The following is a 13,120-nucleotide window of genomic DNA, read 5'->3' on the forward strand; positions in this document are numbered from 1 at the left end:
ATTTTAGGAAAATAGCAATCTAAAAAAAAATTAGGACTATCAAAATGGGACAGAGAGAATAATTTTTACTGTACCAATTTTAAAATTTTTTGTAAGGTAGAACTTTACATCGGGATGCACTTGAAAGAGATACACATTATGACTACCTAACTTGGGGTACCTCGCACATTAAAGCACCTACTCTATTATCGAATGGAACTAATATAGAATCCTTTTTCCACCAATTAAATATGACAAGACTTCAAGTATGGTTATCCTCTCACTCTCGACTGTATGATTGATGATTACGTGGCAAACTTTTGAGTAACAATATGAATGACACAATTCACAGTTGAGTTGATCTGTCCTAACTTGGATGTCTAGATAGTAATATATTAAAGGACAGTTGATCATCTTTATATAAACTTCAGCATTTCATTACTAATTGGTGCAGCACATAAGTATTGGCTCAGAATTTGCAGATATCAATCCAAAAAAAAAAAAAAAAAACACACACACACACACACACAGATAGAGATTTTCGTTCAAGTAATCCAGGAGATGTCATCTTCAACTGAAGTGGAGCAAAAAGATGATCACTTTGAAGAGTTTTTCCAAAGGTTGCAACCAAAGAAGCCGATAGAAGGGGGCTTGCTGGCTAATTACCAAGGGGTTTGGTTTGATGCAGATTTACTTCAAGCTACATTAACCTTTCAAAAGAATTTCAAAGCCAATGAGTCTGACATTATTTTGGCCACCATGCCGAAATCAGGCACCACATGGCTTAAAGCCCTCACCATCAGTATTGTTAACCGCAACAATCATTCAGTTGATGAGAGCCCTTTGCTCTTCTCCAACCCTCATTATCTGGTTCCTTTTCTCGAGATGTATCTGTAGAAAGATGGTAATATTCCAGATATAGATGCTATGCCTTGCCCGCGAATCCTTGCAACTCACCTACCTTATCAATTCCTTCCAAGCACCATTTTGGATTGTTCCAACTGTCGAATCATCTACCTTTGCCGAAACCCTTTGGATGTATTCACCTCTACGCTGCACTTTGTGCTGCAAAATCGTTTTGCATCAAGGCCATTGGCGTCTCTTGATGTACCTTTTGAAGAGTTTTGTCAGGGCATATACCCTTATGGTCCATTCTGGGACCATTGTTTGGGATATTGGAATGCAAGCTTGAAGAACCCTCAAAAAGTGTTGTTTTTGAAGTATGAGGATTTTAAAAAAAAAGTATCACTAGCTCCGTGAAGAAGATAGCTAACTTTTTAGGTCATCCATTTTCAGCTGAGGAAGGGGAAGCAGGTTTGGTTGAAGAGATAGCAACGCTTTGTAGCTTCGAAAATCTTAAGAATTTGAACTGTAACAAAGAGGGGGAGATACAAACTGTTTTTAGAGCTAAGCATAATTCCTTTTTCAGGAAAGTGCCATTGACTGAATCTTAAATTCACCAAACATTGTTACTGAATGGACCTAAATGAAATAAACTTGACGATTTAGGCCATAAACTTTTTAAAATTAAGAGTTTAAAGTGCAAAGTATCGAGAATACAAATTTAAGATACAAAGTGAAAAAATGATAAAAGTTTAAGGGTATAAAGTGAAATTAGTCCAATTAGGATTAACCCTTAAGCAAGGGCCAACGCTCATCAGATTAATGACTTCCTTGGATCTTGTTTCATTTTCCTTGTCATTTTACGCACCAAGCCTGGCAAATTTTAGTAAAAGAATTTTTTTATATGAAATTCGTTTAAACCGTTTTAGTATTTTGTTAAATAAATTTTTTCATCCTTTAGTTTTTAAATAATAACTTTATATCTCTTGAAGTATTGAAAGGTAGCCTCAAACTAGCATCTATTATCGTTCCTCTAACTTCTATGCCTTGCTACCTGATACGGATAGTACGGCGTATAACGATAATAATAATAACTACTCCTATTAATTTTTACTGCACCAATTTTAAAATTTTTTGTAATGTAAAACTTTACATCAAGATGCACCTTAAAGACATACATATTATGATCACCTAACTTGTGGTACCTCGCACATTAAAGCACCTACTTTATTATCTGTAGCCAGCTATGATCCAATGGAATTAATATAGAATCCTTTTCCACCAATTAAATGTCACAAGACTTCAAGTATGGTTAGCCTCTCACTCTCATCGACTGTGTGATTGATGCACACTGATATTTGACATATGAAAGAGAGGTCTCTCTTAGTAGTAATATTTATTTTGTAACTTTTATTGATGATTTTATCGGAAAAATTTTGTGTTTTGTTTTGAAATCTAAAGATCAGGTTTCATATGTGTTCAAAGATTTTCGTAGCTAAGTTGAGAGGGACACTAACAAATAGTTAAGTACTGAGGATCATTTGAAAACTAATGCAAGTCTCATGGGATCAAACTAGAAGTATCAATTGATTTTGATCATAGGGGAGCTGAAACAGAGCAGTGAGAGAATATTGATGAAAGTGATACTGCTACTAGGGGCGGGCAAAATTATCCGCTAACCCGAAAACCCGTCATATCCGATCCGATCCGATCCAAAAATTAGGATATCCTATTTTTATTATTTGATTGGGTCGAAAGAGGATCGGATACCCGTTAAGATGCGGGGCGGGTTAGAGTCACATAATTAAAAATCCGCGGGTACCCGATCCGCCCCGAAAATATATATTTTTTATTTTTATACACACACTATAAAATAATAAGTTAGAACTAAATAAGTAATTTTATTGAATAAATTGCATTACAAATATGAGAGACTATAGTTTATTTACAAGATTCATTTGTAAAGGCCATGATCTTATATTTTATAGAAAAAAGTTTAATTAATGTGAAACATATATATATATATTAAAAATTGTGTTACTTATTTCAAACTTTTTATTGATTTTGAATTCTTTTAATTTTTTTCCTTTATCTTATATTCTCTTCACATGCTTGTTTCTTGGTGGGAAATCTTTTTTTTTAGAAAAAAATTTTATTAAATGTCAGATGAATGTGTAAAATATACAATTAAATTGGTATAAATCATTTTTTTAAAAAAAAATTGAATGATAAATGGAGCGGGGTGGGTACCAGCTAACCCGACCTTATCTCAGCGGGTACTCGATTATAGGGTACCCGCTAATATGCGGGGCGGGTAAGGGTCAGAAAATGGCTTACCCGCAAGGCGCGGGTCGGATCAGCCAAATGGTGAATGGGTTGGGTACCCGACCCGCGTCCACCCCTAACTGCTACTGACGAACTTGAGCAAGAGACGTTGTCAACTTCACCATCACCACCACAAGATGAGTCTAGAAGATCTACCAGAAAGAGGAGACATTCTAGTAGATATAATCCTAATGAGTATGTGTTGCTAATATATGGAGAGGAACTTGAGTTCTACAGTGAGGTTCTAGAGTACGAGAGAAAAGAAGATTGGTTGGAAACTATGCAAGAGGAGATAATGTCCTTACATAAGAATCACAGCTATGACCTGATGAAATTGCCTAAGAGCAAGAGAGCACTAAAAATGGAATAGATTTTTAAGTTGAGGACTCAAGAGCACAACTCACTACTAAAGTAGAAGGCAAGATTGGTTGTGAACAAATTCAGTAAGAAGGGTGATTTGAAATGCGATTGAGATGAAATTTTAACCATACAATTCTCTTGTCGAGCTCTACGCATCTACTGATTTAGATGTTGAATTTTCTCTTCATTTGGTAATACCTTTCCAAATCCACTTCTTTGACATTTATAGTTTGGGAGATGAATTTGTTATAATTTTACTTGATTGATATTGGTGATATTGTTGTTATCCGGATATTTTTGGTAAACCTGTGTGTTCCCATTACTGTGATATTGGAGATTTTTTAACTGGACTAGGTCCCATGATTTTTTCAAATTGGAATTTCTATGTTAAAAATTTTGGTGTCACATGTCTTTTGTTTTTTTTTTTTTTTTGCATTTTATTATTATTATTGATATTATTGTTTGGTGATTTAGTTTGTTCCTATCTTAACTGACACTTGAAAAAAGTAATTTGTTCTGAATTAAATATGATATTATATGCCTGCACCAGTACCCTTTTCCATCACTATCTTGGATGTCTAGATAATATATTGACGGACGGTTGATCATCGCTATATAAACTTCAGCATTTCATTATTAATTGGTGCAGCACTTAAGTATTGGCTCAGAATTTTCTGGTATCAATCCAAAAAAAAACACACACACACACACACACATAGAGATTTTCATTCAAGTAATCCAGGAGATGTCATCTTCAACTGAAGTGGAGCAAAAAGATGATCACTTTGAAGAGCTCTTCCAGAGGTTGCAACCAAAGAAGCCTGTAGCAGGGGGCCTGGTGGCTAATTACCAAGGCGTTTGGTTTTATGCAGACTTGCTTCAAGCCACATTAACCTTTCAAAAGCACTTCAAAGCCATTGACTCTGACATTATTTTGGCCAGCATGCCGAAATCGGGAACCACATGGCTTAAAGCCCTCACCTTCAGTATTGTTAACCGCAACAATCATTCAGTCGATGACAGCCCTTTGCTCTTCTCCAACCCTCATTATCTCGTCCCTTTTCTCGAGATATATCTGTACAAGGATGGTAATATTCCCGATATAGACTCTATGCCTTGCCCACGAATCCTCGCTACTCACCTCCCTTATCAATTCCTTCCTAGCAGCATCTTGGATTGCTCCAATTGTCGAATCATCTACCTGTGCCGAAACCCTTTGGATGTGTTCACTTCGTTGTTGCAATTCTTGCTGCAAAATGGTCTTATTTCAAGCCCATCGATGTCTATTGATGTACCTTTTGAAGAGTTTTGTCAGGGCATACACCCGTATGGTCCATTTTGGGACCATTGTTTGGGATATTGGGATGCAAGCTTGAAAAACCCTCAAAAAGTGTTGTTTTTGAAGTATGAGGATCTAAAAAAGGATGTCAATAGCTCCGTGAAGAAGATAGCCGACTTTTTAGGATATCCATTTTCAGCTGAGGAACAGGAAGCCGGTTTGGTTGAAGAAATAGCAATGCTCTGCAGCTTCGAAAATCTTAAGAATTTGGACTGTAACAAGGAGGGGGAGATACACGGCGCTTTTAGAGTTAAGCATAGTTCCTTTTTCAGGAAGGCAGAAGTTGGTGATTGGGTAAATGTACTAACTCCTTCCATGGCCAACCGACTTGAAAAATTGTTTCAAGAAAAGCTTGGGGAATCCGGGTTGACGCTGGAAATCAAGAGCAAATAGATCACTATGCGTGTTTCATGTGAGATTTCTCATTAGATTGTCATGCATGTTTCATGTGGATATCTCTCTCCCCTCTTGGACTAGTTCAGCAAATCTGATCAACGGTTCAGCTCCAAAAACGAGAAAACAAAAGAGAAGACCTAATACGCTTATCTTCAACTATTTGTTGCTTATTGCTGTGTAATGGTTGTATCAGTTACTTTTCATTCAGTTGTTGTATGACTAAAATATCACATATGCGTGCACCAAAATATCTTTATCATTTTGACTGGGTTCATTCCCTTCCTTGCTTTTTTCAAGCCGAAATGATAAATATGCTCATAGAATCGTGCTCAAAATGTTTCCTGATAGTAGGACTATTCTCATTTGAAACTCCAAGAAAAAAGGACAAAAGAAAATATTTGGGACTTAAGTCACATAATGGATTTTAGTCAGGAGAACTTTTTGTAAATCCTGTTTTGTGTTGTTTTTAATCACTAACGATGAAGTGTATTGTGGTTTTGCTATTTAGAGTTTTTGTTTATCTGAACTACAAGTTTTTTTTTTTTTTTTTTTTTGGCTTTCGTGCTTTGTTGGGGTGCCTTCACAAGCTCATGAATAATCTGTTCAACCATGTTACCATATACATCAACATATGTAAGTGTTCTTGGGGATTAAACCGTTCACCATATGTTTCCAATTTTGACTTTGACTCGATTATCTCCTTTTCTTACTTTTCCAAATGCAAATGACGTCCTCACAGAATTGTAGCTCAAAATTTTGTGTCATAATGGTAAACATCTCATAATGGTGTGTGTGATAATGGTACAGTCGGTTATCTCTCTTTCTTACTCTTTTTTTTTTTTTTTTTGGTGATAGGCTCTCTTTCTTAGTTCTATCAATTAATTTAATGAAAAGGTAGTGCTTTATATCAGTTTGCGCGTACATTGCTTTTGTTTGGGAGGCAAGTTTTTTTTGGCCTATTCTTAATACACAAAATTTTTTTATAACTTTGTCTCTAATAACTTTCTAAAACACACTACGGTTTTTCAAAATATACACCCCAAAAAGTCAAAAATACACAAAGTTTTTTCTTTCTTTTCTCTTTTCTTTTTCTTCCTACGTCGTTTCAACCCACCAATATCGACTGGCGTTCCGTGGCGGAGCTAGAAAAAAGTCTTAGTGGAGGCAAAAATAACACTAAAATTTTTTATCTACTCTTTTTCTAGTTTCTTAAGCAAAAATAAATAAATAAATTCACCAACAAGTACAAATTATACATATATTCCCTTAAAAACATAAAAAGACAAACTCAAAATTATTAATGTAATAATAATTTTATTTCAAAAACAAACTAAACTATTTACAATTGCTCACGACAAGTTTTCATATTTTGATAACGGTTTATAACTTTCTCATTTTGAACTTCACAAAGTATATTTTTCTCAATATAAGTAACTAAACTAAATTTTGTGACTCATTTTTTCACATCTTTTCTAAAAAACCTCTGGGGCACATTTAAAATTATATCAAAATTGTATAAGTATTATAGAAATTTAAGAGTGCAGTGGGGGCCGTGCCCCCACCTTCAATCCGCCCCTGCTGGCGTTCCGCAAGCACCCTTCTTCCCTCTTCCCTCCCTACAACACCATTTTTTTCTCTCTCCCTCTCTCTAGTCCTCCCACTTTCCCCTCCTTTCTCCCACCTTCACTCCTCCTATCTTCTCCTTTCCCCCCTCCTTCTCTTCCCCCTCTCCCTCACCTCACCCCTATTTCTCACAAATTCATAGATACTGTGATTTTTGTCACCGACACAATCTAAATGTCTAAACTTTTAATAAATTGAGAGATTATTCACCCTTTTAGATTTTAAGGGAAAATATTATCTAAAATTTAATGATAAACTTAAGTTGAAATTGAGAGGTTTATTTATGTTAGAAGGCTATTAATGATTTGCAGACTTCTATGACTCTTAAAATTACAGTGTATGTAATATTTCGATACATAAATATGCCCTAACTCTTGATACCTCAGCCAAATTACACAAACAATGACGACACAGATAAGTTAAAAATAAAGACTTAATATAGAATGTTATTATATTTAAAACACTTCAACTTTTATCTCTGGTCAACTAATTCGTTTCACAATGACTTTTCTTCACTAACCAAATGCCACGAGAAATATCCATCTTTTATCACAAGGATAGTCTTTTGCATAATTAGAATCTTGAAAAATCACATAATTTTCAATCCATCCTTAGCATTATTATGGGATCATGTAATTCTAATGCTCGACTCAAACTCGATTAATAGAGCTGTGAAGCTAGTACCACCCATTTGTTGGATTTTTTTTGCTTTGGCACTATTATTAGTTATCCATAAAACTCTATAATGGTGTGTTCCATAGCGAGATAGACACATCCTAGATTACAATTTTTTTAATTTTGATTAAAAGATATTTTCACGAGCACTTCAGGTTTTTTGTCTCTTTTTTCTGAGTTATAGTCCGGCAAATAGCTTCCAAATTCGATTAATTTTCATATGGACTAACCAACGTAGTTCCTTTTCATTTTTCTTGTTCCTTTTTTTTTTGGGAGAAAGGGGGGGTGAGTGTTTGGAAGACTGGCCCATATTTAGACTGACACATTATTAATGGTGTCCAGATGTATTTTTTTTTTCTGGCAACGATAGATGTTGTATAACTTACAACACCTAGTCTAAGGGAAGGGGCAGGGGGATGGTCAACTAAGACCAGCCACATATTGTGGCCAAATTGTGGGAGGCAGGGGTTGATCCCCTAACCTTCAGCATCACCATTATGGTGATGACCACTGGACCAAATGGCCAGTGGCAATGGTGTCCAGATGTATAGGTAGCTCAATAATTGACAAAGCAACTGAATGCAAGTCACTTTCTCTTGTCTGCAACAAAGTCGGCAATAAATAATCCTTAAAAAACAGTAAGGATGATTGACAAAAAAGAAACAAAAAAAGTGGCTATAAATAATAAATATTGTAGCAGTAACAAGTTTAATTTGATTCAGAGTTTTAGATGATTGAGACATAGGGATGGTAATGAGGCAGGTGGCTCTGTTTTTAAACTCGGATCGGACCGGCCGATCCGACTAGTCGAATCGGGAATGTGCCAATTGTTCGGTCTGAGTTAATCCTAAAAATTGGAAAATAAAAAATTCTGTCAAATCAGGTCAAAAATCGAGTTTGATTGGAAAATATGAACCCAGTCTCTTTTTTTTTTTTGAAAGGTCAAAATATTTTTAATATTATGTTTTGACCCCTAAGTTATTAAAAATTATTAATATACTTCAAATATTTCATACTTTATAAATGTTGTCTTAAAGTTTGGTGTTATTTTTCAATTAAATCCATAATTTTAATTCTAAACTTGTTAATGCTCATTAAATAATATAAAAAGCTACTTGATTGTTCTAATTTATTTGTATTTTCCTATTAAATATATTTGAGACATCAAATATATATAAATATACCTTTATTAATATTAACATGTTATTAGGTATTTTATGTGAAGGCCCCCCACTTCTCCCAAGGGCAAACCCAAGGGTATTCGCGGGACGCCTGTCCAACTCTCGCCAGGACTCAAGACAATTCGAATCGAACTTAACGATACATACCAAAATACTACAAGTCAAAATAAAGAAAAGTCACTTCCTTAACTAAATATTCAAATCTTACATCATGTTCACAAAAGGATACATCGAGTCCCAAAATACAACCATTAAAAGTCAACTACACATTTACAGCCCAGATTCCAATCAAAAGTATAATCTAGTCGGCTTTTCCAAAATCTTCCAATCCAACCTGTTAAGGAAAACAAACTAATGGGATGAGCCAATACTTAGTGAGGCCAGGAAACACACATGCAAACATATAATCCAAGTAGCCACAAATTACATAGTAAGTAAAGTTATAAAGTTCGAATAATTCACATTTCGAATAGGAAAAATAAACAGAAACAATTCAAGGATACTGTAGCTCTCAGGAGCTAAATTCCACGTAGTCGAGTCGAAGTCTTGATCACATTTCACGTTGACACTCTGTCAACCACATAAGTATCAAATCCATAGATACACCACTTTTCTTCGAATCCCGTCACCGTTACACCCCTTACTGGGCCCGCTCATCAAAGTTTTTTATAATACTCGAGTATATCATGGCAATATTGCACGAGTAATGCCAAGCAAGATCTCTCCAATAGATCATGCTCTACGAATATCTCATGGTTGGCTAAGCTTATCGACCAAGCCCATGCTGGCTCGATTCGCAAAGTTAACCAACGAGTTTGGGCGTCCCCCGAATACGAATACGAATACGAATATAAATACGAATACGAATATAAGTCAACGAGCAACGCTCAAATCGACGATTCCAAATAGGAATCACAAATACGGATCACATATACGAATCAAAACAAATACGAATCACATCCACATTACCATGTACAAGTCGGATATGAATTCATATAGCAAAATTCGAATATAATTTCATTTGAAAGAGCACGAGTGCGGTAAAGTACACTCTCGTCTCAAAATTTCAAATTTTCATAACGGATAAGAAACAGATAACCACTTAATATCAAATTCATGCACTTGACACTCACCAATCGAAACAAGGGAGTAAGTGCGTAAACGAGCCTTTAGGTGTTCCCCTCGAGATCCTCTTGTAGGTCTCCTTGAGCACCTGAGCAAATAGTAATTGTCTATTACACACTATCGCTTAAAACCCCTAATTATCGAGGAAGATTGCACACTTGTACAATCTAAAAAAATTTCACGAAAATGAGCCTTAATTACTCGTAAATCGAGGCTAAAAAATGAGGTTTTAAAATACAAGTGAAATCTGATTTTCATCTTTGAAATCAAGTGTAAAACGGTTTAGCAATATCGAAGGAAAATAGAGAGTTCGCAACCCTCAATTTCCTTTAAGTTCGGAAATTTCAGATTTGTCACCCATATTTTGAAAAATCGTATCTCATTCTCTACAATTCCAAAGTTGAAAAACTTAGTGCCATTGGAAACTACTTCCAAATTACTAAAAGTTCCTAGAAGACACTTTTCCATGATTCTAATTGGAAAATATTCGAAATTTAGCCCAAAATTGCTGTTTTAGAAAGTCAAGACAGATTTGGGTTGATTTTTGACAAAGTTTGAAAATTCGGCAAAATTCATACAATTAAAGCTAGCCTCTGAAATTTGGAACTCTATTAGAGTTGTAATCCAGGTTTAAAACAAAATAAGTGGAATGAGAATTGAAGTTTCGAGCACCAAGATATGGTAGCTCAAAGTTACCCAAATTTCCTTGTTAAACAAGGGTTTTCCAAAATCACGTCACGAACTTTGGAACTTTAGTTGAGCAATGAAACGGCCTCGGAATAATACCAAAATTAGCAGTATAATACTACCATATAAGGGTTGTTCCTCTACCAAATTTCATGGAGAAATAAGCACAGAAAGTGGGTTAACAAAACCGTTGAAATCACAAGAAATTCTAAGGCTAAGTTGCCTTTGAACTTCCGTTTTGTCGTTTCCAAACATTTGGTCAAGGAACATCTCAAACATGGTTCATTCCATTAGAAAATGTCCAAAATATTTTCAAGGTACATTCGATAGATGATTTACAATAAGAAACTTTGGATAACAAGTCCCAAACCGTAGTTAGTTTCAAATCTGTCCAAAACACTGTTTTCGTTCACAAAGTCAGTTTTGAATTTCAATCATAAATCACTCAATTCAACTTGGAATTGAGAATGGTTGGCGGCGTTAGAAAATAGACTCATAAGGCTATATTTTCTCAGAAGAAACTATTTTCAAAATCTATCCATAACAAGCTCATACGTGAGCATCAAATCACAGTTCATAATCTGCCTCCCAGTGACAAACGAAACAGGACAGCAATTTTTAAACGAATGGTTTGGCTCACTCGAGAGGAACCAGAATGTGTCTTTTATACCAAATGAAAGCTGGGAATGTCTAGTTTCCATTTCCACAAACGGCACTCAAATCTGACATCGGAGAGATGAATTATAGCCGAAACAAGATGACTGTCTGTTAGTGACGGGAATCATTTTCCAGTTTTCAAAACTTTGGAAATCACTTCATTTAACCAACTAAATCATATTATTTTTCCATGAAACTTTTTACACAATCAGTATAACATGTAAAAAACATAAACAAGCCATTAGAACCTCAAAATCTTGCACAAAAGTGGTTGAACAAACCAGGGGCAAAATGGTCACTTTTTCCCTTTGCACCTCATTTGAGTTTCCATCAATAACCCAACATTAATCCACCAATATAAGCACTAAACCAACATTACTTTCATCATCAATCACCAAATCAGTCCATATACCCAAGGTGGGAGTTTATAGAGCCCACACGACCAATTTTCCATCACAAACAAGCTACCCATAAACATGTAAGGGCTTAAACGTGCATTACTACTTCCATGAAGCAAGATTTGGAGAGTTGATCGGGCTCACCTTCTTAGATGCACAAGGACAGAATTTTCGGTCCCCTCTTGGTCCAAGAAATTCGTGAAAACAGCCCCTCCTTCTTAGCTAGATACAAACTCCAAGGGTTAAGCTAGTGTAGTTCAATTTTTGTGTGATTTGGTGATGTTTTGTGCAAGAAATGAAGCGGAAAAATTTGGAAGCTTGGAGTTGTTCTTCCTTCCTCCTTGGCCGCTGGAATGAGAGAGGGAAATGAGAGTGTTTGGCCGGCACTTGAGGTGAGAAGAGAAGGGTTTTGATCTGGTGTGATGCTCCCTTGAGAAGCCTAAGAATGTGTGGCCCAAAATGCTCCAAAAGTCAACTAAGGAGAGTGCGTGTACGCGCGAGTTTCGTGCTCATTTCCTCTTGGATTTGTTTCACTTGTGCATTAAACCTTTAATGCACTTATATTCATACTATTATTATTCACTCTTAATAGTCAAAAAATAAAGCCCTTAAGTCCCTTAATTGATCGCTCGCGTAAAAACGCGTACTTCCAATTATACGCGATAGAGCGAAATTTCTAAGAAATTCTTATAACGATAGTATTACTAACTAATAATTGAGCACTTAAGCATAAAAATACCTATTTTGAAACTAATATACAAGTCTCCAATTTTTCAAACTTTTTGTATCTTCAATTCAATTATTTACTCCAATCACGTATTCACTATTCTCACTTTACGAGTTTTCAAAAATTAAATTTTGAAACAAATCACTTTAAAAATATAATTAAGCTATAGAATCATGTAATTAGGTCTAAATAGACTAGAAAATAATATTCAGAACAAATGGGCAATTAAATATTTAAATAAGCTCGAAATGGAATTTAAAATAATAAATTTTACTAGTCCTCACATGAGTCGAGTTTTAACTCCTCAAATCTCAAATTAACTTTTCTTAATCTACTATTGCTCATTCTTACTTCTCCAAAATTAATATACTCTCGATTCAAATATAGTCTCGAAAAACGTGTACTCGTTGTTCCGAACTAAACGAGTTTTCAAAAAGTAAATTTTCTAACAAAACGTTTTAAAAACATAAGAGAGGTGTTTTTTCATATAAATGGATTTTAAGTAGTCGAATTAAATAATTCGGAGAAATTGAGTAAATAATACTTAAATAAACCAGTAATATATGACAAAAATAAGAAAATTTTCGGATCCTCACATTTTACATATAATATTTTAATTTTTAAATAATTTTTATTTATGACATCATCCGATTCAATCCCAATAGAATCTGGTTGAACCCATTAACCCCTAACCTCTGAGCTCGATCGAGTCGATATTCAGTCCAGTTCTGAAAACATAGGCTACAGGCACCCATCTCGCTGGGGGCTAATGGAGCAAGGGGATGGAGCACCCCACTTAGAAATG

General features: G+C 35.2%; 2 protein-coding genes and 1 long non-coding RNA gene across 3 annotated transcripts; 2 read left to right on the forward strand and 1 right to left on the reverse strand.

Moving 5' to 3' along the window:
- Positions 1–540: 540 nt before the first annotated feature.
- Positions 541–876, forward strand: LOC140013799 (cytosolic sulfotransferase 8-like). Its single transcript, XM_072063919.1, has one exon. The coding sequence runs from the start codon at positions 541–543 to the stop codon at positions 874–876; it is 336 nt and encodes a 111-aa protein (XP_071920020.1).
- A 3,376-nt stretch (positions 877–4,252) lies between these two features.
- On the forward strand, positions 4,253–5,239 carry LOC140013800 (cytosolic sulfotransferase 15-like). The gene has a single exon (XM_072063923.1). It carries the CDS (start codon positions 4,253–4,255, stop codon positions 5,237–5,239), a length of 987 nt encoding a protein of 328 aa, XP_071920024.1.
- A 3,649-nt stretch (positions 5,240–8,888) lies between these two features.
- On the reverse strand, positions 8,889–11,922 carry LOC140013253 (uncharacterized). The gene is made up of 3 exons (XR_011820334.1): positions 11,733–11,922; positions 9,855–9,934; positions 8,889–9,055 (listed from the first exon to the last, which is right to left on the reverse strand). It is a non-coding gene; the product is annotated as an uncharacterized lncRNA (long non-coding RNA).
- Between the last annotated feature and the right edge of the window lie 1,198 nt (positions 11,923–13,120).

The sequence above is a fragment of the Coffea arabica genome, chromosome 8c (genome assembly GCF_036785885.1).
Source record: "Coffea arabica cultivar ET-39 chromosome 8c, Coffea Arabica ET-39 HiFi, whole genome shotgun sequence".
NCBI classification, from domain to species: Eukaryota; Viridiplantae; Streptophyta; class Magnoliopsida; order Gentianales; family Rubiaceae; genus Coffea; species Coffea arabica.